This window comes from Acipenser ruthenus, chromosome 13, assembly GCF_902713425.1.
Source record: "Acipenser ruthenus chromosome 13, fAciRut3.2 maternal haplotype, whole genome shotgun sequence".
Lineage (NCBI taxonomy): Eukaryota > Metazoa > Chordata > Actinopteri > Acipenseriformes > Acipenseridae > Acipenser > Acipenser ruthenus.
Window position 1 is genome coordinate 5,027,150 of NC_081201.1, and position 27,235 is coordinate 5,054,384.

At 37.8% G+C, this 27,235-nt stretch overlaps 2 protein-coding genes across 6 annotated transcripts; both read left to right on the forward strand.

Moving 5' to 3' along the window:
• Positions 1–84: 84 nt before the first annotated feature.
• Positions 85–2,829, forward strand: LOC117418517 (ATP synthase mitochondrial F1 complex assembly factor 2-like). Its single transcript, XM_034031654.3, has 8 exons — positions 85–583; positions 887–931; positions 1,028–1,176; positions 1,383–1,480; positions 1,617–1,697; positions 1,855–1,967; positions 2,197–2,312; positions 2,503–2,829. Exons 1-8 carry the CDS (start codon positions 454–456, stop codon positions 2,671–2,673), a joined length of 903 nt encoding a protein of 300 aa, XP_033887545.3. The 5' UTR covers positions 85–453; the 3' UTR covers positions 2,674–2,829.
• Positions 2,830–5,573: 2,744 nt separating this feature from the next.
• Positions 5,574–27,178, forward strand: LOC117418053 (TOM1-like protein 2). Of its 5 annotated transcripts, none has more exons than XM_034030601.3 (16): positions 5,574–5,705; positions 7,303–7,387; positions 9,440–9,518; positions 10,916–11,065; positions 12,344–12,478; positions 12,876–13,055; positions 14,352–14,468; positions 14,805–14,938; positions 15,645–15,693; positions 16,877–16,997; positions 17,382–17,499; positions 17,587–17,662; positions 19,325–19,390; positions 21,494–21,553; positions 22,917–22,953; positions 23,143–27,178. In XM_034030601.3, exons 1-16 carry the CDS (start codon positions 5,654–5,656, stop codon positions 23,298–23,300), a joined length of 1,617 nt encoding a protein of 538 aa, XP_033886492.1. In that variant the 5' UTR covers positions 5,574–5,653; the 3' UTR covers positions 23,301–27,178. The 5 variants fall into 5 exon arrangements, with proteins under 5 accessions (XP_033886492.1, XP_033886494.1, XP_058891487.1 ...); XM_034030603.3 differs by having other exon boundaries at positions 12,891–13,055; XM_034030606.3 differs by lacking the exons at positions 19,325–19,390; positions 21,494–21,553 and having other exon boundaries at positions 5,575–5,705.
• The last annotated feature ends 57 nt before the right edge of the window (positions 27,179–27,235 follow it).

A 27,235-nucleotide genomic window follows, 5' to 3' on the forward strand; every position in this document is an offset into this window, starting at 1 on the left:
TTTCTGCTAAACGTAACCCCGTCCTTCACCTATGCCGATTGGAAACGAAAGCTTACACGCTTTTTGATTGGATATCGTGGTCGGCAAAAACTACGAATGAAACGTCACATGCAGGGTCAATGCTATGGCTGCGTCCATGGCAGGAGTGTGTTATGAATGACACGGGTTTTCATTTTCATTTCAATAAAAAACAAGAAAACAGCGAACTATTTCAAAATATACAATGTTCAATTTGAATGGATTCACACACGAAATAATACGTGTTTCTTCTTAGGGATGCCGAATTCAATATTGTTGTAATGTATCTGTACTACACTACACTTACAATATTATTAATACGTGTTTGTTAGAATAAAGTCGCTCTGTTCCCCCCCCCCCCCCAAAGGCTTATCTAACTAGTTTAAAGTAAATACTTTATTTCTATTAGTTTGGAAGTGTAACGACCTTGAAAATATGTTGCGGAATGCGCTACGTTTGTACTGTAAGGGTTCGCTTACCGTGTACTGCTGTCCAGTGATGACAAGACAGAAACAAACCTGCCATGTTTTGGAAAACAGACGGACATACTCATCAGCAATGTCAGGTATGTCTTCAGCTTTTTTTTTTTTTTTTTTTTTGAGTTTTCAAAATGTAAACTGAAAGAATACGCGTGGGGAAACAAAGACTGCTTTACGAGCCACTGCTAGCTAGCTTTTTTTCTGGGCTAAGTACATTACTAGGCAAGCCGTAGAGACGAAACGTTGAGTTATAACGGTATGTTACTATATCTGGCTAAGACAAAATTGCTTAGGATACAACAGATGGTGTTATTTAAAATAGTAGTGCACAGTCTTTACAAACCTGCATTTTCTTTGCAACCTTTCCGTTTTCTTTTTTGTATCTACAGAAAGAAAGAAATTTTATCAGGATGTCAGTATTTCACATGGAGAAGGTACGTGATACAAGAATACAGACTTTCTGACACATTGATTTGTTGATTTACAGAATATATCATTATTTCTTTTTTTTTGGTCTCTAATATTTTAAGGCGGAGTGTTTGAGATCAATCTGGACCACAGAAAGTTGAAAACTCCGGGTGGGAAGTTATTCACCGTCCCCAATGAGGCTCTGGCTGTGGCTGTAGCCACTGAGTGGGATGTGCAAAGAGATACTCTGAAGTTCTACACAATGCACATGGTAGGTCGAAAAATCCATTTTGGGGCGGATCTTCCTTATTACATCCCTTGTTACTGTGACCTACATAGGCACAACCCTTTTAACTGGGACAGGAATATAAACACAGACTATAAAGATGACATCACAACCCTCCTCACAAAAGCCTTTACCAATATACAGTAGCAATTTACAGAGCTTGTAATAATGTTGCCTATTGCCTTTCACAGACCACCTTGTGCAACACAGCTCTTGATAACCCGACACAGAGGAACAAGGATCAGATGATCGCAGCTGCCCTTAAGTATCTGGAGACAGACACAATCTGGTAAGAGGTGATGAAGATGATGATGATGATGATGAGGAGAAGCGTCTCTTTCATTTTATTTTCTTACTAGTTTGCTTCTGAAATTGTAACTAGTGTCACACGGTGGTATCGGTCTCAATCAGTTTCTTGTATTTAGCTACAGGGTTGAGGAACCTCCAGGTTTGGTGCAGCTTCAGAAGACTGAATGGGACCCTGTTATGGACTGGATAGAAAAAAGGTAAATCTTGAGTCAATTTTAGGCTCCGAAGTACAGTATCCTGTGTACTTCAATCCTGTGAACACAATCCTAGCAGAAAGAAGTGATATACTGTAAAATATAGTGTACCCAACATTATCTGATTTCCCCTTTGTTTTCATTCTGCTTTTATTTGCAGATACAATGTGGTGATAGGCTCCTCTTCAAATATAATGGGACCCACAATCCCAGAGGAGACTAAAGATACCTTTCGACAGCACCTGGCCTCCTTCAACTTCTGGGCTTTAACAGGTAAGAAGATGGGGCTCAGTTTTATATGCTGCACTGTGAAAGAATGATACGACAGGATTGAGCAAAGTTAGAAAATGTAATTTGCAAATAGGCTTGTGTTTTAGAAATAGAATGTACGAAAAAAAACAACAATTTTGTTCTATTTCTTTGTTGTCAAGATCCTGTGTCCCCTGCCTTTAACATTACGTAGATGTATGGATGAATATCATATTGTGTTAATCCGTCCCAGGTTTGGAGTTTGTGATCACACAACTTAAATCAGTGATTCTGTCATTTGGATTAATCGACCGGCACCTCATGGTAGAAAAGGCAGTGCAGCTGTCCCGCTTGGAGGAAGAATTCCAGGTAAGAAAACTGTCAGAACAAATACAAAAACTTGTCATTTTAAAAAGTCCTAATACATGCAGGGATAGTGTATTAGTGGGGAGGAGTACTCTATATTCCACCAGTACATAATTTCTTAAAAGTATTTCTAGTATGATGTTTTGAACCCATGAGTATTTTGAATTTTGATCGTGTTTCATTGCCTTCCCAGATCCACCACTGGGGCAATGTGGAGTGGGCCCATGAGTACGACCTGCAGGAGCTCCGCTCTCGCACTGCAGCCGGGGTCCTGTTTGTGCACCTGTCTTCTGAGAGCGCCACTATGAAACGCAAACTTCTGCAAGACTTGGAGTTCCCCCAGCCCAGAAAACCATGGAACTGAAACCCAAACAATAAGAACCCAGGCTCCCCCCCACCCCTTCAGATATCACTTATTTCACATAAATGTACGTGGCCTAAATGTATACTGTCACATTTAAGAGGGATTATATCAACTAAACTAACTATGTACTTTAATAAAAGTAGTTTAGAAATCAAATTGATCTAGGTCCAACAATGTTCTGTTTTGGGAAATGAGTCCCAGACAAAGTCATCTGTGGATTAATGTCTTGTAGGATTAGTGTTCTGAAAAGGTCCACTCTGTCCAGTACAGATTCTACACAGTCAGGGAGGTCCAGGTTCTCCATATCATCCCACAGGTAATTGATGTGGATGTTGATCTCTGAAATCTGCTTGCAGTTCTGTCTCACTTCATCACTGTGCACCTGCAGAAGCACAAACTAAATGTAAGCTGTTCTGAAAATATGAACCCATTTATTATTTACAATGCAGTTCCAGGATATGCTACTAGAGGTGTGCTTATTCTTGTCTCCAGAAACTGCTAGGAAACAAGATGCAGGAGTGACAAACAACCGAAAACTAAATTTAGGCACAGGGAAGTTAACAATAGTGGCTCAGCAATGACAATGATTGGACATGGAGATACAACTTGGCATTCATACTGAACCAGTCAACAGTGAATAAGCAAAGTCACCAAAATCTATACTAAGTATACCTAGCAGAACCTCCCCTAAAACCCCTAGAAGACAGCTGCATGAAAGGATATATCCCCTGAACAAATTCAATGAAGATCTCAAGCAGCCTGCTCCACAGTGAAAATAAAAGGTTTCAGGGGGAAAGCTATAATGTGTTACTTTAGCCAACTGTGACTCATTACTGCTCTTAAATGGTTAGGTTACGTCCTTGGTGATCAGAAAATGCTGTGCTGCAGAATCGCATTTTTCCACATAATAGTTATCCATGTGGAACATCTGCAGGGGTATTGTGACCACACAAATGGGTCTGTAATAGGCTGAATTTTTCTGGATTGGAAGAATGGATTTAGGCTCTGGCTGGGGTTAATTCAGCGTTGACACGCTATCTATAGGATGACTGATGCTTGTGTATTTTGATGAGCTTACTAAAGAACGTTTTGATCCCCCTTGTTGCAGCCTCTTTACCTCCAGCTGGTCCAACAGTTGCAGCTCCAGCATCATGAGGGAGTCACACAGCTCATTGATCTCCTTGTTATACTGAGTAACGCGGGTCTCCAGCAGCGACATGTCAGTCAATTGATGCAGTTCCCTGTAAATCTGAATACACAGTTACTTTAGCCCTATTTTGCATGAGTGGTCAAAACAAGACAGTTTACTATAGTATACTACATTCAATACCACAGTATACTATAGTGTTTTGGCCACGAACATAGAATACTATTTTCACAATTTCACAACAGTAACAATGGCTATATATACTGCACAAAAGCTATACTTACTGTATTTCGTCCACTAGTCTGAAATCCAGGTAGACTAGTTCACGTCGGTAGGCAGCAATAGATATTTTGTAGTTCTCATCCTCGTATATGAGGTTCCCAGCCAGATTCAATGAATGCAACCTTTTAAACCTTCGCAAATAGATAAGCTGTAGAAAACAGCATAAGAAAGGATATTGAAACTTTAAGATAAACTTTGGCAAAAGTGGTAAAAATGTGTTCTCAAGTTTTCCAGCTGGTCCAAGCTGTTGTTCCCAATGTATAAAACCTGCAGGCTATACAGGGTGTCTGTGTTTGCAGTTTCACAGATTCTGTTGAACAAGCTCTGGTCCTCCAGTTTCACAAGCCCATCGAGACCCTCTATCACCTCAATGCTGTTAAACAAAAGGTCTACAAAAATGAGACATGGTCATTACTAGAGAACAATCAGCTTCGAATTTAGTTTAGTCAGGCTGCTTTAGTATCAGACTCACCAGGCCATACCAAGTTGGTCAAACTGTCCAGTCCTTGGATCTTCTCAATGACGTTATTGTCCATTTGTAGTTTGGTCAAGGCAGTGAACTGCCATACATTATCAATCTGGAACAAGCTTCACAAGAAATTGAACAACAAATGTGGAGGCAACTGTTTGTTTTATGATGATTATTACAAAGTTGTATGTCTTGTATAGGCAGTGGGGAAATTTGATCTGTTGTGAATAGATGCCAAACATGTTAATCAAAAAGGTGTTAATCAAAAAAATAGCAGCAGTAGTGCAGACCTCGACGTGCTGGTTAAATATGAATGTGAATATGAATGTGAATCAGAAGGGAATGCATCTGTAACACAGAATTTTCTTCCATGGAGGAACTTTAACGAGACATTATACTGAAACTTGCTATTAAGAATTCTCATTCTAACTTTATGTAGTTCTATGTAAGTTTAAACGAACAGACATTTAAGATCGTTATTGTTTCTATTTACATTCACAACTGCGCTGAGAACGGCTTTTTAGCAAAGCTAAATACATGGAAGTGTATTTAGTTCAGTCAGGCACGTTACTTTGCTTGGCATTTCCTTCTGTTGGGTGCTATATACTCCTGACTCAGATTTAACCAAAGATTTATCAATTTAGTATTAAATATAATGTTTAACTTAAAACTTGGTACTTGGGCTAACATTAATAACATGGCTGCAGCCTATTGAAAACGACATAACACAAATAGAATTGTTTTGGCGTTAAACAAGCCAATCATATACGAGATTTACAATGTTTTGAGCCAATCGCTAAAGAGCAGGAGACAAACAGAAAGAATAGCGACCAATTAAAACAACGTTACATAACAAGCTTTCCCAGACCAGCGGACCTTTGTGAAAACAGACACAGCAGCCAACCAATCGGCATTATCTAAAGGCGGGGTCAGTTCGGAGTTTTCTTTTGATTGACATCAAAACTGTTCAATCAAAAATCACATTTCTGGGAAGTTGTCCAATTATCCAGCTCAGTGGGCTGTCCTTGAGCGACAATCTCTGTGCCAGTGACCGTCAGTGCGGATTGTTTGTTGTCATCAAGATGGAGTTTTTATTAGGGAATCCGTATAGCACTCCGGTTGGGCAATGCACAGGTAATACGTACTTATTTACACTAGTAATACAACAAATGTAACCACAACATGACACTGTTTATTTCATTTTCTTTACATAGAGGTTGTTTCAAGGAAAATTATATTGTGTTATGGGTGTTGGAACACGCAATTCAATACACTCCCTGTACTGTCTGTTATAAATAACAGGCAGTGATAAGAAAGATTTTCATTTAAGTTTGAACGATTCATGTTTACATCATAATGTCCAAGTACTAGTAAAATACCGGTATGCGTCACTGTGATGACGCATGAATTTAATCGAAATGTATTTTTTATTATTTTTTTGAATTTTATTGATTGAACTTAGCTAGCGGTCCATGCATTTATGTTAACGGGGTTGATCATGTCCCGTTAATATGTTCAGCATCAGAGAATCTTTAAACTATATATATATATATATATATATATATATATATATATATATATATATATATATATAAACACGCAAGCAATTAAATTATATTAAATAGAGAGAAAAAATCAATATAGGATATATTTTTGATAACATTAGATAGATCCATGGTGATGTAATCAAATTCTATAAATATGTAGATGTCACATTTATTGAGTTGCAAAGGCTTTTAAAAATACATTTTCTTGCAGTTTATTTAAAATCCCCAGGTACATTTTGTTAATGTACATGGTAAGAACTGTGCCTTAACTTTCACAGAATGGAACGTGATTGCCGTTTAGCGTGCCTTTACTAACTGTATTTCCAGCAAGTAATTCAGCCAAAGTATATGAAATACAGGGGAAGCATGTCACAGAAAATCAATGTAAACTCGATTTACAATAAGCTGCTGAGTTCATACGAAACACGGAATTGACTTTTCCATTATTGTGGCTAGGATGACTACTGTTGTAGGTTTTAATGTGAGTTTAACAAGTGACCATGGGTGAGGTATATTGACTGTAGTTAAAATCACACTAAAACGTATGCCCAAAAGTCTCACTTCTCTCAGCCCAGCATAATGTACAAGATTAGTGGAGTTTGTCCAGATAGCCAAATGGAAGCCACAGGACAGTATGCACACACCCAGGTCTGGAAATGCTTGCTGTTAAAGGCAGGGAGGACTGCAAAAACAGGATGATTCGTTTGGGTCTTCAATGAAATCAACAGGACTTCCCAGTTATACCTGTTGTATGATAATCTGACCACACGTAGGTCAGATTGTCTTAGTTTATAAGCCTGGCAGCTTTCATAAACCACATGCATACAAATATACAGCTAGGAAATAAGAAGTGATGCCCAGCCGTGTGGTTTTCGTACAGTTCTGCTGAGCTGAAAACTTGCATGATTGTGCACAGCACACAAGCCCACACGTTAGACAAACAGTAAATAATGCACAAAATGTGATGTTTCTTTTCAGTAACCAGACTGTTTCGATGAGACCCAACAGACTCCCTCAGAGCTACCCTCTGATTTCTCAGATTAGAAGACAGGATTGTAATTTGTGGGTTTTATGAAGGGTGTGGTTAGAGGCTGTTGGTCTCATTGGTGTCAGTGCTGGGTCTGTTACATTGCAGATCTGTAACATTGCTGAGTTTGAAACCTGTTTTTTCTTCTCCCTCACAGAAAAGGCTACTGATGGCTCCCTTCAGAGTGAAGACTGGGCCCTTAATATGGAGATATGTGATATAATTAATGAGACAGAGGAAGGGTGAGGCACAGCACTGTTTAAGTACACTCAGTGTTTAAATGAATCATTAAGTTCATCAAGCAAAGCCGTGTGCGTGTGTGCGTGCTTGTTTTTATGGGATATCGTGTAATCTCGCTACTACAACAGAATAACAATATTATGTCAATAGTTTACAGGGCTGAATCTGCCCGGGCTAAAGCTACTCGCACAGTCTGTCAAGCACTCCAGATTTGCATGTGGCACTTTGCCTTCTTCCAAATTCTTGCTAATGTTACAGATTCCTACCTTCAACTTTTATTCCAAGTTTTATACAAATTAAAGACACACCCAATTTATTATAAATCCAATTTCTTTCCTCTCATCTGCACTAGCAACATTATCACTGTATCATTTTGCTTTGCTTGGTTGTTATACTATTGATCTGCTATAGGCAGATCATTCAATTACAGCTTTTATCACCAGGAAGTAAGTAGTTACCAGGAAGCAACATTTAAATATATTTTTTTGATATGTAGTGTAAAAATCAGCAAAGCAAAAACATTTTCATCACAATGGAACCGAGATCGTTGATAAACACTAAGAAGAAAAAAGAAAACTGGAATTTAAACCGTGGTTATCACATCTTTAACCACAGTGTTTTTTTGGGATCTGTGTAGTGCAATATGAAAAACTGTGCACAGATATCGGATATAAGGGGTTAATTAACTGACCTGTCACACAACCTGGAATAGTTCAACCTGCTATGCATTGACAGTCACTTTTCTAGATCTGCCTCCTTTTATTAATCAAATCCCTTGTCCCTCATATTCCTGCAGTTTAATATTTTAGTATCTCATCTCGCCATCTTGTTTTCTGCAGCATTATATTTCCCAGTCCGTCTCACAGCCACAGTCCTCAGATATACAAGCTCTCTGTCCTGTCAAAATGCAGCTTTAAATCGTTACAATATAATGCTTATATCTCTCCCAAGTCTACCTCTCTGGCACAGTGCTGAGATTGAAAGGCAGGCTTGGGTGGTCACATTATGCCCTGCAGTCAATGCCTGTCATCTCTCAGGTTGCCGAGATGAGAGCCTCTGTGTTTCAACATGTCTCATCTTGGAATTGTTGAAATTTAAATGCAAAGATGAGGTGGTTCTTAACAGAGAGTGTTTAAATGACATGCACAATGCACTATAAATTTACAGGACTGCTAACAGTCGAGCGATTGTTAGCAGAAATAGTTGTAGTCTTGCTAACATAAGAGAGAAGTTGTTTTAAAATATTGATTAGCACTCCTTTAAAATGGCGGAAAGCATCCAAATGTATAAAAGCATGTTTGAGAGCTCTAACCCTTTTATTCTACTTTTGAGTCTCTTCTTTCTCTTAACCCAACTGGTTTCAAATGTTCTACCCCACTACACTGGCATAGTGCAGGGCAGTACTTGCTTAGCTGTGTAAATAGAAAATGTAATTAAAAACCCACACTAGGCAGCTTCAACTGAGTTTTCTCATAATAGGATGTAGCTGGGGTCCTTCAGGGCAAACCAGGGGAATCAGTTACATTTAATAAGAGAAAAGACCATCTGCCATATGAGGGAAAAATTGAATCTTTTTAGTATTGCGTGGCTAGTTAATTTATAGCTACAAGGGATTTTGGAGTGGCTTGGCTCCTCAGCTGCTACAAGATGGATACAGCTGTCCTGCAGTAGAACAGGAGAAGATTGAGAGTGATAAGCCCACTGTTTAGTATGATAGGACTATTTTAATGCCATAGTTCTTGTTTTATTAATTATTAGAGCAGCAATGGATGAGCACATTTTATTATACCACAGAGATAAGAAACCTGGCTCTTTTTTATTTTTAACCACACTGTACAGGAGTGAGAGAAGTTGCATAAATCAAATATTGACCTTAAGATACATTGCCCCCTTATTTATCATTTCTGTTGACTGCAAGGTGCAATTGTTTTACAAAACTAGTAAGAAACATATTCGGTGCACTTCGTGTTTGTATAACAAATTGATCAGGAAAGAGCAGTAGACAGCTTGTGTGTGTGGAAATGGTCTAATTTTAAATCCATTTTGTGTTTTAGACCAAAGGATGCTATAAGGGCTCTGAGGAAGAGACTGAATGGAAACAGAAATTACAGAGAAGTGATGCTTGGCCTAACAGTGAGTATGGTCATAGGCACAGCCGCTACTGGAAAATTGTAGTGCTGTGCCGTTTGAAATTGATCACATTGGCTGGCTCAGTGAGTTATGAACTGGCGTTCTCCTTGCAGCCTCACTGCAGTAAAAACTTGTAACAAATGTGGTCTCCTTTGTATGAATCAGTGATCAGAATCACAAAGCCGTCACAAACTTGAATATGTTGCTATGATGAAAAAAGGTATTGTAATGAATACATAAATAACATCATTTTACCTGGAAAGCTTTTATTTATGAGAAAGCATGTGTCTCTTGACTAGCACTGGAAATTATAATTGTATTAGCTTGTCATATTTTGAACTGTCTTGTTTGAAATATGGCCACAGAAGAGAGCTGATGGTATAATGTGTTATGCTATAATGAAATAAAAGGATGAGCATACTAAGCTACCTCCTCTTTCATGTATGTCTGCACATAGGGAGTCCCCTATGCTTTCATTGCTGGACAGAGTTTATTTGTAGTTATAACTCCACATAACGTGCTGTATTACGTCTGTGAATGTCACATACCTGACCATTTCCTCTTTAAGGGACACTTCAAAGTAAAAGGAAAATAAATTAGAATTTGAACTTAACATGCCAAGGGCGGGTAGTGAAAGGTTAACTGGAGAAAATTGATTTAAAAAATAAATAAATAAAATAGCCTCCAAACTGACTACAGTACTGTACATGGCTTATTCCATTATTCTATACATTGGTCCATTAAATGAGAACCCAGCTTGTTATATGTGTTTTGCCTACAGTGGTCTTTCCATAATGTAAACTGTACTGTTTACTTTATGGAGAGTCTACTGTAGGCATTGAAATGCTGACACTGCAGTTTATATTTTTGTACTAAATAAGTCTTGCTGTCTGAAGTGATGCAAATGTGAAGTGATAAAAGGTTCAATTAAGTTAGCTTGACTGTGATTGGCAAGAAACATTAGAAGTGCTTTAAAATGACATGTACTTTGTTAGGAATAGCAGTTAACTACTGCTATAAATGTATGTATAAATGTATAAATGAAGTCTGAAAGAGGTCAGTTTGTAATCTTCAGTGGCAGTTTGGTGGCATTTTGTTTACAGGTCACTGCATGTCTTTAGGGTAAGGTTAACCCCTTAAGTGTAAACGCTGGGTGAGATGTGTGTTAAAAATGCAGCAGAAAAAAACCTACAGAGATGTACAGAGAGGTCCTTGAATTAGCAAGGACCCCTATGTCCAGTTTTTCTAGTTTGAAAAATAAATTTTGCAAACAAAACCCGTGGTGAATCTAGCCCCTATGTTTTTCTCAAAAGCAGCAATGACGGACAGTAATCCATTTGCAAAATGCTTTTTATAATATCTTTTTTTTCACATAATCATGTTTGCTGTTTTTCAACTAGGTCCTGGAGACATGTGTTAAAAATTGCGGCCATCGTTTTCACGTTCTTGTAGCCAGTCGGGATTTCATTGACGGAGTCCTGGTAAAAATAATCTCTCCCAAAAATAACCCTCCAACTATTGTGCAGGACAAAGTGCTTGCCATGATTCAGGTGAGCTTCACTCGGATGTATCATTCCTGTTTATTTTTGTATCTGTACATTCTCTGGAAGGTAACTGATGTAATTGGATGGTTAAAAAGTCAGTAACTGTGGGCCAGGTCTTCCTCCTAAGTGAGATTCAGAATCTCAAAATGTTCTCATCCTGGTTAAATACATTTTTTGCAAATTAAAAAGTATCCCTTATAACGTGCGACTGTAAACGACTGTACTGCACAGTGAGTTCACTGTTTCAGCCGTATTTCAGTTATAACTCTTACTGGTCAAGTGAGCTCAGTCCAGGAGGGTCATTATTTGCTGGGCATTGCAGTTTCTCCTGCAGCTTCTTAGCAGCCAGACTTCCTGCTGAACTATCGATTGTGCGAAACCATATATGTTCACCCAGAAAACGGTTTAAAACTACTGAAAAGAAGAACACAGTATTATTTGTGCACACATAGGTACACATACACTGTACACTCTCGTGAACGCCTTCGCTGGGTGGAATCTAAAGAGTTCTCAGTCAGGTCAACTACAGACAGTCATTTTTGCTCTGTGGGGAGAGGCAGAAAACTGTTTCTCCCACAGAATAGCATTTCTCATGATGATCATTAAGTTACGTGAACATAATAGCTGTGTGAAAGAAAATGTAGCGCTTGAAATATAGTGAAATAAAGACTACCATGAGAGAGAAGGAGACTGAAAATCCTGTACTGTTATAGCATGATGCTGCTCCTGCCCACCCTATGAATTCTTCAGATGCAAAGGAGCATGTAAAGTGTTGTGGTAGCCCCAGACTACCCTCTGAAGTAAGGATACTGTCGCCAGCTGAGGTGACGGCACTGTTCTGTATTGGTGGGCGTTTATGGAGGCAGTAAAGGCAGGCACTTTACAACAGTGATGTTATAATACAAAGTCTTTATATTTTTATGAGGTAGCACTTTAAGTATTCGTTGGTTGGGAGAACAGTGAATGCTCATAGAAAGACCATGGGATTGCCTTGTGTGTGATAAAGGAATGCATACATTATTTTAGCAGTCTTTTAAGGACATTCAGACCTGAGCATTTGTGCACCACCACACCAGTCTTCTGCCTGGTTTGCTTCAAAAACTCAGTACGCTGGGAGCAGATTGTATAATCCACTTTATTCTTTCTGTCCTCGGGAGGATTCATCAGCACCTGCTGGTGGAAGTTTCTCAGTTTAGAAATGCCCCTAGACCAGTCCTCTCCAATCAGCACTTGCATACAGGTTTAGCCACGCCTCTGCTCCTCATTCTGCCATTTTATTTCCAGGCTTGGGCTGATGCCTTCAGAAGTAGTCCAGACCTGACCGGAGTCGTCCATATTTATGAGGAGCTGAAGAGGAAAGGGATTGAGTTTCCCATGGCAGACTTGGATGCACTTTCTCCAATACACACACCACAGAGGGTAAATGACTGTTCTCTCCTTACTTAATAGGTGATGATTATCTTGAAGAAGGCTGTGTCTGTGTAGTTCAGGAGCAGTAGTAATAAATCATATAATAATAATTCAAAAATTAAATACTAAAAGTAAACAACTTCAGACTATCCAGATAGTTTTTCTTTTTTTTCTTTTAGTAGTAACGAGCACTAAGGAAAATCAACTAGTTAGCATGGCTGGTTTCTAAACAGAAAATTTCATCTTCACAGGAAAGTTTCTGTTTTATTATCAGGACAGAAACCTATATGATATCTTCAGGCTAGGAACTGAACAGTTTAAAATAAAAGAAACTGCATAAATGTGAATAATCCTGTTTCATTTGCAGCCACTTCGATAGAGGTAACTTGTGTCTTTAAATTTCAAGTTATGCGCTTTGCAGAGTGTGCCGGAGGTGGATCCTGCCACAAATATGCACAAAGCCCAGTCCCAGCAAGGAATAAACAACAGTGCCCCCTCCTTCACTGCCCCGCTGCCACCCACCTACGCAGCAACACAGGTGCTCGCCCTGCAAGTGACTGGACCTATCAATGCAAACTCAGAACAGGTATGGAAAATACAAAACCACAGGCATCATTATAAATATATAATACTCTCAATAGCATGCTGCCTTTTTATGTGCAGATTTAACTCATGGGTGATGGTTGCGGAGGGTTCATATTTTTCTGTCTGCCTTTTTTCCAGCAACCCCTGTAGAAAGACATTATGTAGAGTAATGTCATTTTACTTGAGTTAACATGACCTTTGAAGCTACTTAGTCTTCAAGAAGCTGCCTATTTCTCTTCAATCCTTTTTGGTAGATTTTCCCATACACGAAGGCTAGTGCATACAAGCACAGCCTGTGCTTTCCTGGTAAAGTGATGCTAGTACTTAAAAACCACATACCCCATCCATCACAGGCAGGCTAGAAAGGACAGGCTCACATTGCTGGATCCAGAATGAAGAGCTCTTCCACTCAAGTGGAAACAAGTCACTAGATTATTGATCCAGCTGGTGCATACTTTAAGGGAACTGGAACCTGGATAATAAAGAGGCTATTTTTTTTTCTCTGCAAACACAAGGTTATAACAAGAATCCATGTTTTTAGTTTGTGTAAAATAAATGAAATGTGCTTTATTTTATTTATTTATCTGACATATTGTTTGCGGACAGTTGAATTTACTGACATGCTGAAAAATAGATAGGAAAATGGGTTGGCAGTTAATAGCTGTCTTCAAGGATAGAGTGAGTGTGATGCATTTGTGCATCTGTCTTCTAAGATTTCAACCCTCAGAAATGTGTAGTTCAAAATATCCTCGGAAGGTATTAGGAATAATCAGACACCAACACAATTGTAGTCGACAACAAAAGTTGTATTACTTAACTTCTAATACAGTAGCAACACTATATTCAGCCATAAGAGTCAAAGAGAATAGATATTACCCGTTCTCCTTGGCAAGTCGGGTGGCTGGAGCCTCTCTCTCTCCACCCGCGCTTCACTGTCATGCTCGCTAATTCACCTTTTTATTTCATTAACTCTTTTTCTAACTTGTGTCATCCTCAGGCACTATATTGGTTGGGAAGACGCAACATGCAGCAGCTGGTTGTGCTGACCTTTCAATTATCTCGCCTGATTCACTTTCCCATAACATTCAGTGTACCATAACACAACCTTGAATAGCTGCCAGCCTATCTTGAGTCAGCCATAGAAAGTTCTCAACACATTACATGCATAAAAAAGTTCACTTCTCAGCAAGAAAGAGTTAGACTATTAAAATGCTTATTGAAATGACATTAAAATACTAAAATGATTTAAAAGTAGTAGATCTTACAATTCTCAACCTGTCTTTGTTTCCTCTGTCAGATTGCCAGGCTGCGCAGTGAGCTAGATATCGTCCGTGGCAACACCAAGGTGATGTCAGAAATGCTGACGGAGATGGTGCCAGGCCAGGAAGAACCTTCAGACCTTGAACTCCTACAGGTCAGGGCTTTGACTGAGTCATAATTGAAATGGATTTGACCTCAATCTGCTGCTAATGGAAATGAATGAATAAATGAATTTGATTTCCGATCGCTTTCAGGTCAATACCAGAGGCCGATGGAAACTCCGATTTAGTTGTACAGGTGTAGATGAAGTAAACCATTTAACAGAAGAAAGGCTTGGCCTGAGAAAGTTTATTCGTAGCCAGTGAAGTGTGATTCTGAGTTGTATAGGAGGGACCTGTAGGAGACACGTGTGACTAGCAAATATTATAACTGCATTTACATACAGTGGTTTGCTTTACTCACACGGGCGTTCTTTTATTCGGTTTTAAAGGAACTAAACCGAACATGTCGAGCGATGCAGCAAAGGATTGTGGAGCTCATCTCACGAGTGTCCAATGAGGAGGTGACGGGGGAGCTGCTGCATGTTAACGATGACCTCAACAATGTCTTCCTCAGATACGAGAGGTCAGTTTCAACATGAGCCCCTTTTAAAATAACCACTTTTCAGTTTCTTTAAAACAGTTCCTCCAAATTTCAGCTGTGCGGAACCTACTTCACCAAACCTGAATTCATCAACACTTTACGAAATCGTCTTTTTCTGAAGTCCAGCATATTCCTGTTTTGTTTCATGCAAATGTATTTTTAAACTTTAATTAAATAAGTAGTGACTGTTCAGTCGAGCAGGGAGCTTACCAGAAGTGTCAGGGTGAAGCCCATCAAACAGAGTCCCCTTCTATACATTTTTTGTTCCTTTTCCTGCTTCCTCATTGGAGAGGTAAAAATGAAATGAAAGGAAGTCTTCTTGAGTGCTGCACCACAATACGTCATTCTTGAATTACTTTACAAGGAACAAATCCTCTATAAAGAGTGAGCTGTGAAGTTATGTGAATAGGGCATTTGTTTATCATGACTGTGCAAAAAAAAGGCTCTGTTACTTATTTCTGCGAGCTTATTTAACATATGAATGCCGTAACACTCCACCCAAAGCTTTCTTCTTTCCTAGCTAGGTCATATTTTTTGTTTGCACTGCAACAGCTCATGGCTTCTGATTTCTGCAGATCTTAAAAAGTGTTGGCATTGCACTGGATGAGCATTTTACATGGTAGGTGGAATTTGCTGTAGCTTCCAGGACGGAACGTACTGCAACTGCTGTCTGCTTTTTTTGGTACAGGTTTGAAAGATACAGATCTGGACGAGCTGCCCAGAATACTAATAATGGGGTAGGTAAAGAATACTGTTGCTAATCAGTGAAAAGAGTGAAGCACACATTCAATATGTAGGATAGGAATGTGTAGATGTTGGGTTTCTGATCATTTTTCTTATGTTTTGAAAGTTTTGTCAATGGACTAATAGGGCAGAGGAAGCTTTTAACTTGGCTCATCAGTTCCATTTGAGTGATGTCATGCACACACTAATAACACCATCATAAAATATCTTGTAACATATTGTTTGATATAGTACATGGCATTGTTCATTGGAAGTAAGGTCTGTACCATAAACTGCATTTTTTTAGATTTAAATGTATTATTCAAACTGATTTTTCATTTCCATTGTATACACGTGTATATATTTATATTATTCATATTTTTGTTTTGTTTTCAGCACCCAGTGTTCTTTCTGATAGACAGTTTTAGAACAGTATTCAGCTAAAACTACTATGTTTTTTCTTTTTTATTATGGCTAGCTGAGGCAGGCAAGTATGAAAGTTACCAGTATTATTTTCTTTTCCCATTTAAACTAATAAGTAATAAGGACGGATGTCAAAACATGAATACAAAATATGGATATCATTCTCACATATTTTTTCCCCATTTCATTCAACCAACCATATTTCATGTTTTGAAGTTTTTGAATGTAAACCAACCAGTAGCGACTCCCAAAACTAGCACACACAACTAGCAACCTTTCCTTACAGAGTTCTGCACCTTCCCTTTCACTGGACTGACAGTCATAGGAATAGAAACAATCTGTGGACAAAAGGCACCTGTTTATTGAGTCTGGAGTAAACTGCTTCATACCAGGCACATGGGGAATTGACAGATTTTCCAGAGAAGTTTGGATAATTGGATTCATAGATGTAATCACATATAATTCAGGCCTTTTAATAACTACTTCTTATTCCAACTATTTCTTATTCCAAAGCCTTCAGTAATTCTGGTCATTCTCAATGTGGATGGTATTATTGCTAAGTAGTTAACTTTCTTCCTTTGTGGTGAGTAGCCCTCGCTATTACTCCCAGCTTCTAGTGGTGGCATTGGGATCTCATGCAGGTTACCTGGGATTAAGAACCTTTTTTTATATTTTTTTATTTGATTGCAAGTTTTCAGGCCATCTACTTGTAACCTTTGCAAGTGGTGCTGATTCTGAGTTGTTGAATCCTCATTTTGTGTGTTAAATTCTCAGGTACTAAGTGAAGTTACAGATGATAACTTGATAGATTTAGGCCCAGGATCCCCTGCTGTGGTTAGCCCAACGTTAGGAAGCACTGCGCCGGCTACTCTGTCTACACAGCTGGCTGGACTAGGTAAGGTGCAGCCACACCACATATTGCAGCCCAGAAACAAGAACATTCTCTTTCACTGACTTATTTACACGAAACAGTGGTGACACCTGCTGGCAGAAATGTGCAATGAATGAAAGTTTATGAAACACTGCATTAATATTAATTTTGACTTTAATAATAATAATAATAATAATAATAATAATAATAATAATAATAATAATAATAATAATAATAATAATAATAATAATTTAAAAATATACTAGAGTTATCTACAAAACAGGTTTTATTAATGTATTTAAGTATTGTAACATTACACAATAAACATGTAACCTGTTCCAGTAATAAGAGGATGTTGGCAGCCTAATAAAAATCACTGTGTAACTTCATGCTGTTTTTCAATTCCAGGCCTGGGTAAAGACAGTGTCAGCGGGACCCTGAGCTCACTGCCGAGCTGCAATCCTCAAGATGATTTTGACATGTTTGCTCAGACGAGAAGCAGCTCTTTGGCTGATCAACGCAAAAAGTAAGCCAGGCCTATATTATTTATGAACTTAGTGAATTTGCCATTACAAGTCACTTCATGGTTTTGTTGTGCTTTTCATTCTTAAAGTGTGAAGTATGAGGATCCTCAAGCACTGGTAGGACTGGCTTCTGCGCTTGATGTCCGACAACAGAACTCGGAAGGGGTGAGTTCTCTCTGTCTGAAGCATGCTGGGAACTGTATTCTTTGGCCATTGTGTGTTGAAACCAAGCGTGTGTCGTTTTGTACATTTCTTTGAACAAGTAGCATACCTCCGTGTGCCCATTTCAGCATTGGAATGTGTCAATGCATGGGCTGCTTTGCAGTGTGCTGTTGTGCGATTGACTCTAGTTGAAGAAAAACTTGAGCTTTGACTAATTGTGTCGCTGTGCTGCACATAAGAAAACTTTTCTTTCTGTGAAAGATTCTTAATCTGCCGGTGCACTCTACACCAAATCTTCCCAGCCCTTTGTTTGAATGAATACTGCTCTGCATTTTCCATCATTAGCAGGCCTTGGTTTACCACAATGGATGCCATCATTTTATATATATATATATATATATATATATATATATATATATATATATATATATATATATATATATATATATAATATATATTTTTTTAATTGAATTGGACTGTTCTGCATGAAGAAGGCAGTTGACAGAAAGAAGCAATTATTATGGAAAAGAATCAGCCAGCAAGAGAGGAAATATGCAGTGCATATTCACAATCTGTTCTCCAGTATCATAGTTTTACTATGTGTGGTTTAATTGGTTCAAAACTGGTATTCTAAATAGCAAAGCATAATATTGAGGCTCAAGACAATTATCCTCAAACAGAAAAGGAAGACCTAGGTATAACTAATATAGTGTTAATTTGTTCTTTTATATTATGAAATGACATGCATTTTACATTTAAATGTATCCATTCGACATGTTCATGCCAAGATTTATTTAAGTTATGATAAATACAATTAGGAGAGAGTACTTTTTCTCTGGGGGGGTGGGGTGAGTCTTGCGATCTTTATTAAACAGAATGTTTGCAAGTTTTGTTTCAAAATCCCAAAGTATTTATTGTGAAGCTTTCATACTGTCTGGACTATTTGACTAAAAAGATGTTCTCATCGTTGTTGTTGAATTCAGTCGTAGCAATGTAATCCGTTTTAAGAGGCTTTTATGTTTAATAATGTATTGGTTCTAAGTGCTGTAAAATCCCTGCATCTGTAGATTGTACCAACCTGATAACATGTTTTGTTAAATGAACTAAGGGCATTTTTCTGTTTACACAGGTTATTAAAAGTTCCAGATGTTTACAGCGCTGATATCAATGTTTATTGTATTGCAGGTCTATTAAATGTGTTAGCTGTAGCTAAACTTGTGAAAGTATACTTTTTTATACTGGCTGATTTTAAAAGCTAACCAAAAACATTTTTATATATGACTAAATACTGTGCACTAGAACAACCTGGTATATACATGAACAGCAGCAGAGTCACAGTACTGTAAACATCGATGAACTTTATGATATGAAAGATTCCTAAGTGATTTGACTCATCGAAAGACGGTGATGAGCCTTTGGAACCAAACAGTGTAAATTATCGGGGGTGGTATATTTGGAGCATGTAGTAATTGATATAGGTAAAATGTTGACTCGCTTCTGTTTTATAATCATTTAAATATCCCCACGGAGAACAGAAGTGGAAAAGATTTCCATGTACGCTTGTTTGTTGATGAATTTCTGCCTGTGTTTTTTCTCTTTTATTTCTTTGATTCTCGGCTGTTGTTCTTACTTCACTGTATAAGGCATTTTCTGTTGTTGATTCAGCTGAGAATTAAAGGTGGTAACCCAGACATGGAGCCAATAGACAGCTGGCTTATTACCCAAGGAATGGTGAGGATTTCACCAGTACTGCCGTCCCGCAGTGTCCCTGCTGCCATTCCCTTGAGCTTCCCTCCCCCGATTCCCACCCCACTAACCATGCAAACCCGACAGTAAAAGGGAGAGCCTTTAGAAACGAGCCTGTAATGACAGACGATTCTCTAAGTGCAAAATATGAACCACAATCTTATCACAGAAAACAAACCCCCCGTCATCTTGTAATACTGTCACGGTTTGTTTTCAAACAACACTCTGTTCAGCAAACCGAAACGCTAGAAAGCTGGTCTTTCTGAGTAAAGATGGTTAAAATATGTAATGTAAACGTACTGTCCCACCATGTTTTATCATTTACGCCATTCTGTTTCACAATTCGGCAGACTAAAAGAATACATTTTTCAAGTGTTAAAATTCAGCCCATTAATGCTAGCCTTCATCAAAAGATCTTCTGTAATTGAGTTGTACAAACCTTGGCCAATGCTCTGCATGCATGCTGGTTTCTGGCATTTCCTACAAAGAGGTGTGACACACTGGACTGAATGTTTGCCTTTGCTCAGTCCCTTTTACTGTCATAATTTAAGCCATTTCATTACAAACAAATATATTGTAGAAAAATGGAAATGCAGTCTTGTTCCAAAAGAACAGACATGTATTTTTATATACAGCCTCAATCTATGAGTAAAAACTATTAACTTCTTCCATGCAAATTACTGTCTAGAAATCCAAGCTTTATTTTTTCTTTAGTTTGTCTAGCATTTACAATTTTAACCAAACTGAAAAAAAAATAGATTCTAGTAATGACTAACATATTAACAATTCAGCACAGTAACATTAGATAATTAGACTTTATTCTAGAAGTGGTTTATTGCTGTTGTGTATTAAAATTGTACTAATGAAGAGTTATTGTAACCTGTGCTCTCAGGATTATAATCCCAACCATAATGCTAATCTGTATGATGAGAATAACATGCAAGACTGTCAAAGTCAATTACTATTATTTTGTGAAGACACTTTGGCTGATCCAGCCTGTGTCACTTAAGTCAATGGCTGCCAACTAAAACTGAAGAGCAGCTTCTGAAATTAAGTCAAAGCACCTTAATACAGACGTCAATACTTTAGTAATTGCAGTAGGTAGCACTTAGAATGATTTCAAACACCACAAGTATGTAAGAGGACAGAAAACAAAAACTGAATTTTAAGATCCCTGAAATGACTAGAACAAACCAAACAAAACACATTCAGGAGTGGCGATCAAGACAGCATTTTGCATCAAACCCATCACAAGAGACCGCCTCCCAATAGTGATCACCTGCAAATTTGGATGTAGATATTTTGTTCTAGATAGCAACGTGACCCCCCTGCAGTAAAACTTACTGTCAATCAACGTAAATCTTGGGAGGCAATGTAGCTTAGTCATTGGGAGTCACGACATCCTGATTGAAATTCCAAGCCCATCCCTAGAATTACTTTGCAGTCCTGCTGTCGTTCCCTTCTCCCCTCTCTTTGTCCCTGTCCCAAGCAAATTGTAGCATTGCCATCAAACAGGACCCCACTGGAAAGGAGATGTGGAATATCCTGATTTACATTTTCTATAGAGTACACTACATTTTAAGCAAGACCGTTTTGCTCTGCATTGCTTGCACATACATTATCAATGAACTACCACTTGTTATATTTCCCATATATCGCATAGCTACTCTTCCGCTTTTCTCCCTGGATCAAACATTTTGAACAGCTGTGTGAGTGCATACGCCTCTCTGTACTCCACCTGCACAGAACAGTGGGTTACTGGGAAATTGTTTGAGCCATGGAGAAAAATGAGTGTTACCTGAATCCACATTTCATTTGTAACTAAACAATGATTGGGAGAACTTCTAAGTAATCCCACTTTGTAACTACCCAATGCTTTATACAACAAGAATACATACCCTTTCTTTTGTACTTGCATGAGGTCATACAGTTTGTTTCTCTTTTGTCACAGTGCAACGTCCTGTGTGTGTGTGTTTCATTTTTTGACATTGTACTTTTCTGAGTTTTAAGTTGAAGGTTTTTTTTTTGTGTGTATTTGTTTTGTTTTGGCTTTGCCCGCCTTGGTTTGTCCCTCGCTTTGCTCCGTAGATTCCTGTTGCACAGTCCTCTGTCATGGATGACATTGAGGAGTGGCTCTGTACCGACGTGGTGAGACTATCTTTAAGTTGATTTCATTCTCTCTGTTTTCTCTGTCTTTCTTTTTTCATACATTTAACATCCTTCATCGAACAGCAAATTGATTTTCCATCTGTCCACTGAGTTAAGAACAAAGGCTGTAACCCAATGGCCATGCCACTGCCTTGTATTCTGATGCACAGTTTCCAAAGCCACACCAATGTATCGGCCAGTCACATCCACTGGCAAATGTCATTGGTCCTGCATCAGGCTGAAACTGTTTTAATGACAGTAAAGTGGGCAATCAGATTTGTTTGGGTAATAATTGAGAGAAAATGTATTAAAGGCTATGAAATGGTAACAAATCGGTATAAACTACTACTGTGTGTGATGGGATATTCAAAGTTTGTGTGTGTGTGTGTGTATTAAACGTTTTTGTGTTTGCACTGTAAAGTCATTGATATTAAATATCTGCAATGTTTTTACTGTGCAGACAATGGCTTAAAATGGGCAAATCCAGAACGATCGTATCCATAATGTTTCGCTTTTAATTATATGAATATTTTAAACTAAAATGCTTACCAAATTTTTATGTTGGAGCAGAAACTAGATGAAAGCAATCATTGCTAAAAACTAGTCAAACAAAGTAAATGTTTTTTTTTTTGGGGGGGGGGGGGGGTAGTATATCCTTGTAATTGAATGTCTGGGAAACGGCTTAATGAATTTCAAATGCAAAGTGAATTGCTTCTAGGTTAAACTTGTCATAAAGCATTATTCTGTAACAGGTTGTAAAGACTGTTGGAATCATAAACTGGAAGTCCAGTTGGCAGTCTTTCTCAGTTAATGGTTAATGTGTGTGCAGCCATACAATGAAGACACTTTGGGACAGGCTGGGATACATTAGCTCCAGTGTTGGTCATATCCATGCCATTTTGTTCTGGAAGACAAAATAGGATATGTCTGTATTTATGTAGGTTTTTTGTTTTTGTTTCATTCCTGCCAATTCCAGATCTACTGGATCTATCTCTAGGTGATACAGTACTGCCTTGACATGTCAGTCAAATATCCCATATCCTATCTTTCCTGGTGGCCTCAAGAACAGTGTTATATCACCAGTTTAAAAAATGGCATTTATCAGGTTTTGATGTTTTAGAATACATTTGCTGCAGTCCTGTTCTCTGATCCAGGTAAAGGGTTGCCCAGTTTCTGATGACAAAGATGGCAATAGCAATGTACATATACTAGCCTTGACATAGATATATACCTGAACAGCAACATGGAACTTTTGGGTGTGAACAGTAGGTGTCAAGACCGAATGATTTTCAGTGGCAAAATAAATAAGAGATGGCTAAATCAGGATTTTGTGTTTAATCCCCCCTTTTTCTCTAATTAACAGAAAGGAGATGAAGCAGAGGAAGGAGTGACTAGTGAAGGTATGAGTAACTTTTATGCTTCACATCCTGAACACGAAATTACTTCACACTATTGAAAACCGTTCACGGCAGACAGACATGATGTGCAGTGCAATACGCTGCAATTGTAGAAAATGAAGTCCTGATATTTGCCAGAATAGCATGGCTGTTGAATGGCTGATGTGTTTTTGTTTGTCGTTTCTCCTCCAGAATTTGAAAAGTTTTTAGAAGAGAGAGCCAAAGCAGCAGAGGTGATCCCCTGCTTGCCGTCACCCCCTGCTGGTGAACCCGTGCCGGCTGCCAGTGTAACCAGCAGCAGCAGCCGCAAGAAGGCAGAGGGCTCTGAGGACGCCCTCTTCGCTCTGTAATCTGCCTCTGCATCCCTCACCTTCCCCCTGTGTCCGGGGCAGAGCGCTGCTGTTCAGAAATACCACTACTGCTGCTGCTGCTGCTGCTGAGTCCTAGTGTTACCTCTCCAGCCATGCTCCCTGCGCACACCTCCCCTCCTTCTCTCTCTCTCTCTCTCTCTCTCTCTCTCTCTCTCTCCTAACATTTCCTTTGCAAGCAATCTAACATGGCTGTTATACCTTTAAATCAAAAATCCATATCTAGGTGTAAAATAAGAACAGATTAACTACTGTACATCCTCTTTGCAGTCCACCTTTTTCACATTGTAATTAACTCAGAATAATTACTGAAGAATTTTAACAGGGACTATATATTTTTTGAAGATATATTAATACGTCCTGGCTGTGCACAGACCTTAAAGTTTGTATATGATCTTTATTTTTTAGCTATATTTAACACACTTTTTCTGTTCTATAACCCATTCAACCATAGATATTTTTGTTTGCATTAATATTATTTGATATTTTGGATTGGGAAAAAAATGATGTTGAAATATGGTGAGGGTAAAGGAGGTTTCGAGGCACTGGGTGGTAATGTGTACAGTGTACAGTTTGTTGGTATCTAAGTTATCTTTATTTGGTTGAGCTTTTTCATAAAGAAACGTCTGCAACTTCTCATGGTTTCCAGGAACAGACAAGCAGCAAAATGGGTTATTCTGTTTCCCTCTCTCGTTTCAATTAGCTTTGGGATATTGCTCTAATAACCGGTTGATGAACAGTGCTTTATGGCTAATTGAAAATGTCGCTGCAGTACTTCAGAGCACTTTTAAAATCTATTAGCTAACAATTTTGCAGTGTCATATTAGACTTAACATGCAAGGCTGAAAGCCAAATTCTGTCTGCCGGATGTTTTTTTCTTCCCACAGGGAGCTGCATGTAAATGAAGTCAGTGAACGAAGAAAAAAAAAAAAAAAAGAAGTTAATCATAGTCTCGTAGTGTGAGCGGATTTAGATTCATCCATTAAAATCAGGCAATTGGTGAAAGCAAAAGGGCTGAGGACTAATACAGGGCTGACGTTTGCAGAGTTGAGTTTGTTTCTGTAAAGTTCTGTCCTCATTAAATATTTCCCTCCACACCGTTGCTCATAATATTTCTGAAACATGCGAAGTACACAGAATCAGTTCAGTTTTTCCAATGAAATGTTTGAAAATGCCTATTCTCACCATTTTCATACTTTTAAATACACTAATTTAAATAGACTAATTTTAAATGGGTTCTCAGATTGCAACATAGCCAATAGAGGCAAATTATTTCCAAGTTACCAGACAGATCCCACAAGGCTTATTACCTGTGTATTTGTAAGTTGAACTGCAGAGGGGGTTGTCTGTTTTATCCCTATCCAAGATCACCTTGCCTGTGATTTGCTTGAAATGCTTTAGATTTCTGTGGTACTCTTATTCGATATCCGTTTTTACTCGCTACCACTTAATACCGGATGTATCCAAGAGGATTTCTATCTAATAATACTGTTTTTTGCTGAGTTCATGAGAAAAGGAAGAAGTTATCTCATATTATATAGCCAGTAGCTTTTCCAACACCTTAAACAGGTTACACAGGAAGAATCTGCTCTTAACAAAGATTATTAATACATGAAAGTTGTACCCCAGTTACTGAGGTACATTTCCAGCAATGGGATCTCATTTAGCTTGCAAACTGATGCATTCTTATACTCCGTTATTGAAGTGTGACTTTTACAAAGTGGGACTGGCGTGTTCACATTCCTTTTTGTACACTATGCCCAGCTATTATAAGGAACACATGTACCTGCAAAATACTTTACCAATATACAGCATTAAGTACCTTGTTAATGTTTTACAAATAAGGTCTTTCTATGTTTTCTTTGAAATATCCTAACCCTCTAACAGACACTCAGAATTCAGACTGGGTCATAAAAAATGACTACTCCAGGGAAATTTAAAGGGATTGCAAATTTGGGATTATGAACTATGTTCAAAGGATCTTTTTAACCTGTGTATAGTTGTACATAACTCTAACTGCAAAATTGGTTGACAAAATGTTCTTTTACTCAGTAAGTGCAGAGATCAGCATTTAATCATACAAAACACTAAGAAAGTATTGTATCCATACTTTCACACAAACACAAACCAAGAGAATTGAAGGCATTGACAAGTACAATACTGTGCTGTAGATTCCATATCTAGAAGTTGTGCTCTTTGGTGGCTAAAGCTAATTTTCTTGATATATGAAAAGATTGTAAAATTATAATCTCATCAAATAGTATTGGATATTTTCTAATAAGTACATGTGGATAGAGCATAAACAAGACGCTTTAAAAAGGGTCAATTCCAAATAGAGGAGACCCTAATTCACTATTGTTCTGGCTTGTGTGAAGTTATGGTTTTACTTTTGTCACTCATAGACCCTCTGCTCTGGGACACTAACTCAAATTGCATTCAAACTAAACAGATCGACTAGGATGAAAATTTTACAGCTTGTTGTATTAAGCCATTTTAATTTACTGTAAAAAAATATATATCTTGTAAACGTTGTGAATAAAATTTCAAATCTCACATATTTTAACATATTGCAGGTTTAGAGGAGTAGTTAATGCATATATTTTATTAAAATGAGGCTTAGAGATGATTAACAGTCCTGTGGTTTTGTTACTGTGCTGTCATTTTGTTTGTGAATGTCTGTTTTTTTTTTTTGTTGGGAGCTACCATAGGGAGTTCACACTGAATTTCATAGCTTGTTTATTCAACTAAAATTTAGGATCTAAAGACACGATACTAAATTCTTCAGCTAAAGTGGATAGATAGATGCGTTACAGAAAAGCGGCCCCAAATTTGTTTTCAGTCTATCAGTGAGTAATTTACATGTAGTGTGCCTAAACTAGACTGCAAGTCATTTAAAATGTCACAGGTTTTATAAATGTAATACTATTTAGTTTCCCTAAAAGCACTTTTCCCCTCTGTGATACCATACTTTTATTGAGATCAATATGGCATTTGTTGAATAACTAAAGCATGTTTGTAACAAAATGTTTATCTCATAAACTAAATTAGTGCGTTGATTTCTGAGGTCAAGTCATTACACTGTCAAAAGGTACTTCATTATAACATTCTGTTGCCCTCATTTAAGCTGATCTGTTAGAGTTTTAGAAATCTTTTACTTTCAGTGAGGTTAAGTTATTGTTTTATTGATCTTTTTTGACAACAACATTAGGAAAAATAAAATAAAAATAAAAGAAAAATACACAGGTTTATCGTTGGTGAATGTGTATTATGTTACTTTTTTGTGTGCACTGGTTGTTTCAAATGAAACTTTGTTGCCATGTTTACTTCGTTAAATTTAATTTCAATTTTTTGTAAAGAGATCTTAAGCTTTACACACTTATGTTTAAGTAATATAGAGCTTGTACTGAACCAGACTGATTGATCGGAACAATGGTAGCCAAAGAAATGCACAACATAATTTCATATATAAACTAAAGCAAGTGTCATTTGTAGACATCTCTTGTAAATTTTAAGTTTACACATTCAGACTATGACTCAAGTGTTTTCCGGTCCAGTTCAATTCAATGTTAAACGCATCTAATTTAGCAGTAATATATCTGTGTAATCGATTAACTCTTTGTATATTGGATGTAAGGGTTTCAGAGCAGGGGCTTATATTTATTGGGTTGTAAAGACTCTGGGAAATGGTTTAAAGAGAAAGTGTGTAAAGTTATTCATACTTCAGCTGGGACAAAGCCAGCGCTTGTGTGTCATAATGATACCCATGTATTTGTAATAACACTGTTACAGATATTAAGCTCTGTACTATACGACTGTTGCATGTATTAAATTACAATAAAACACCACCAGTGTGACCTGTACCCACCTCTCTGTGTGTTTTATTTACTTTTAAAATGTCTGCTTTTTATTGACTTCTT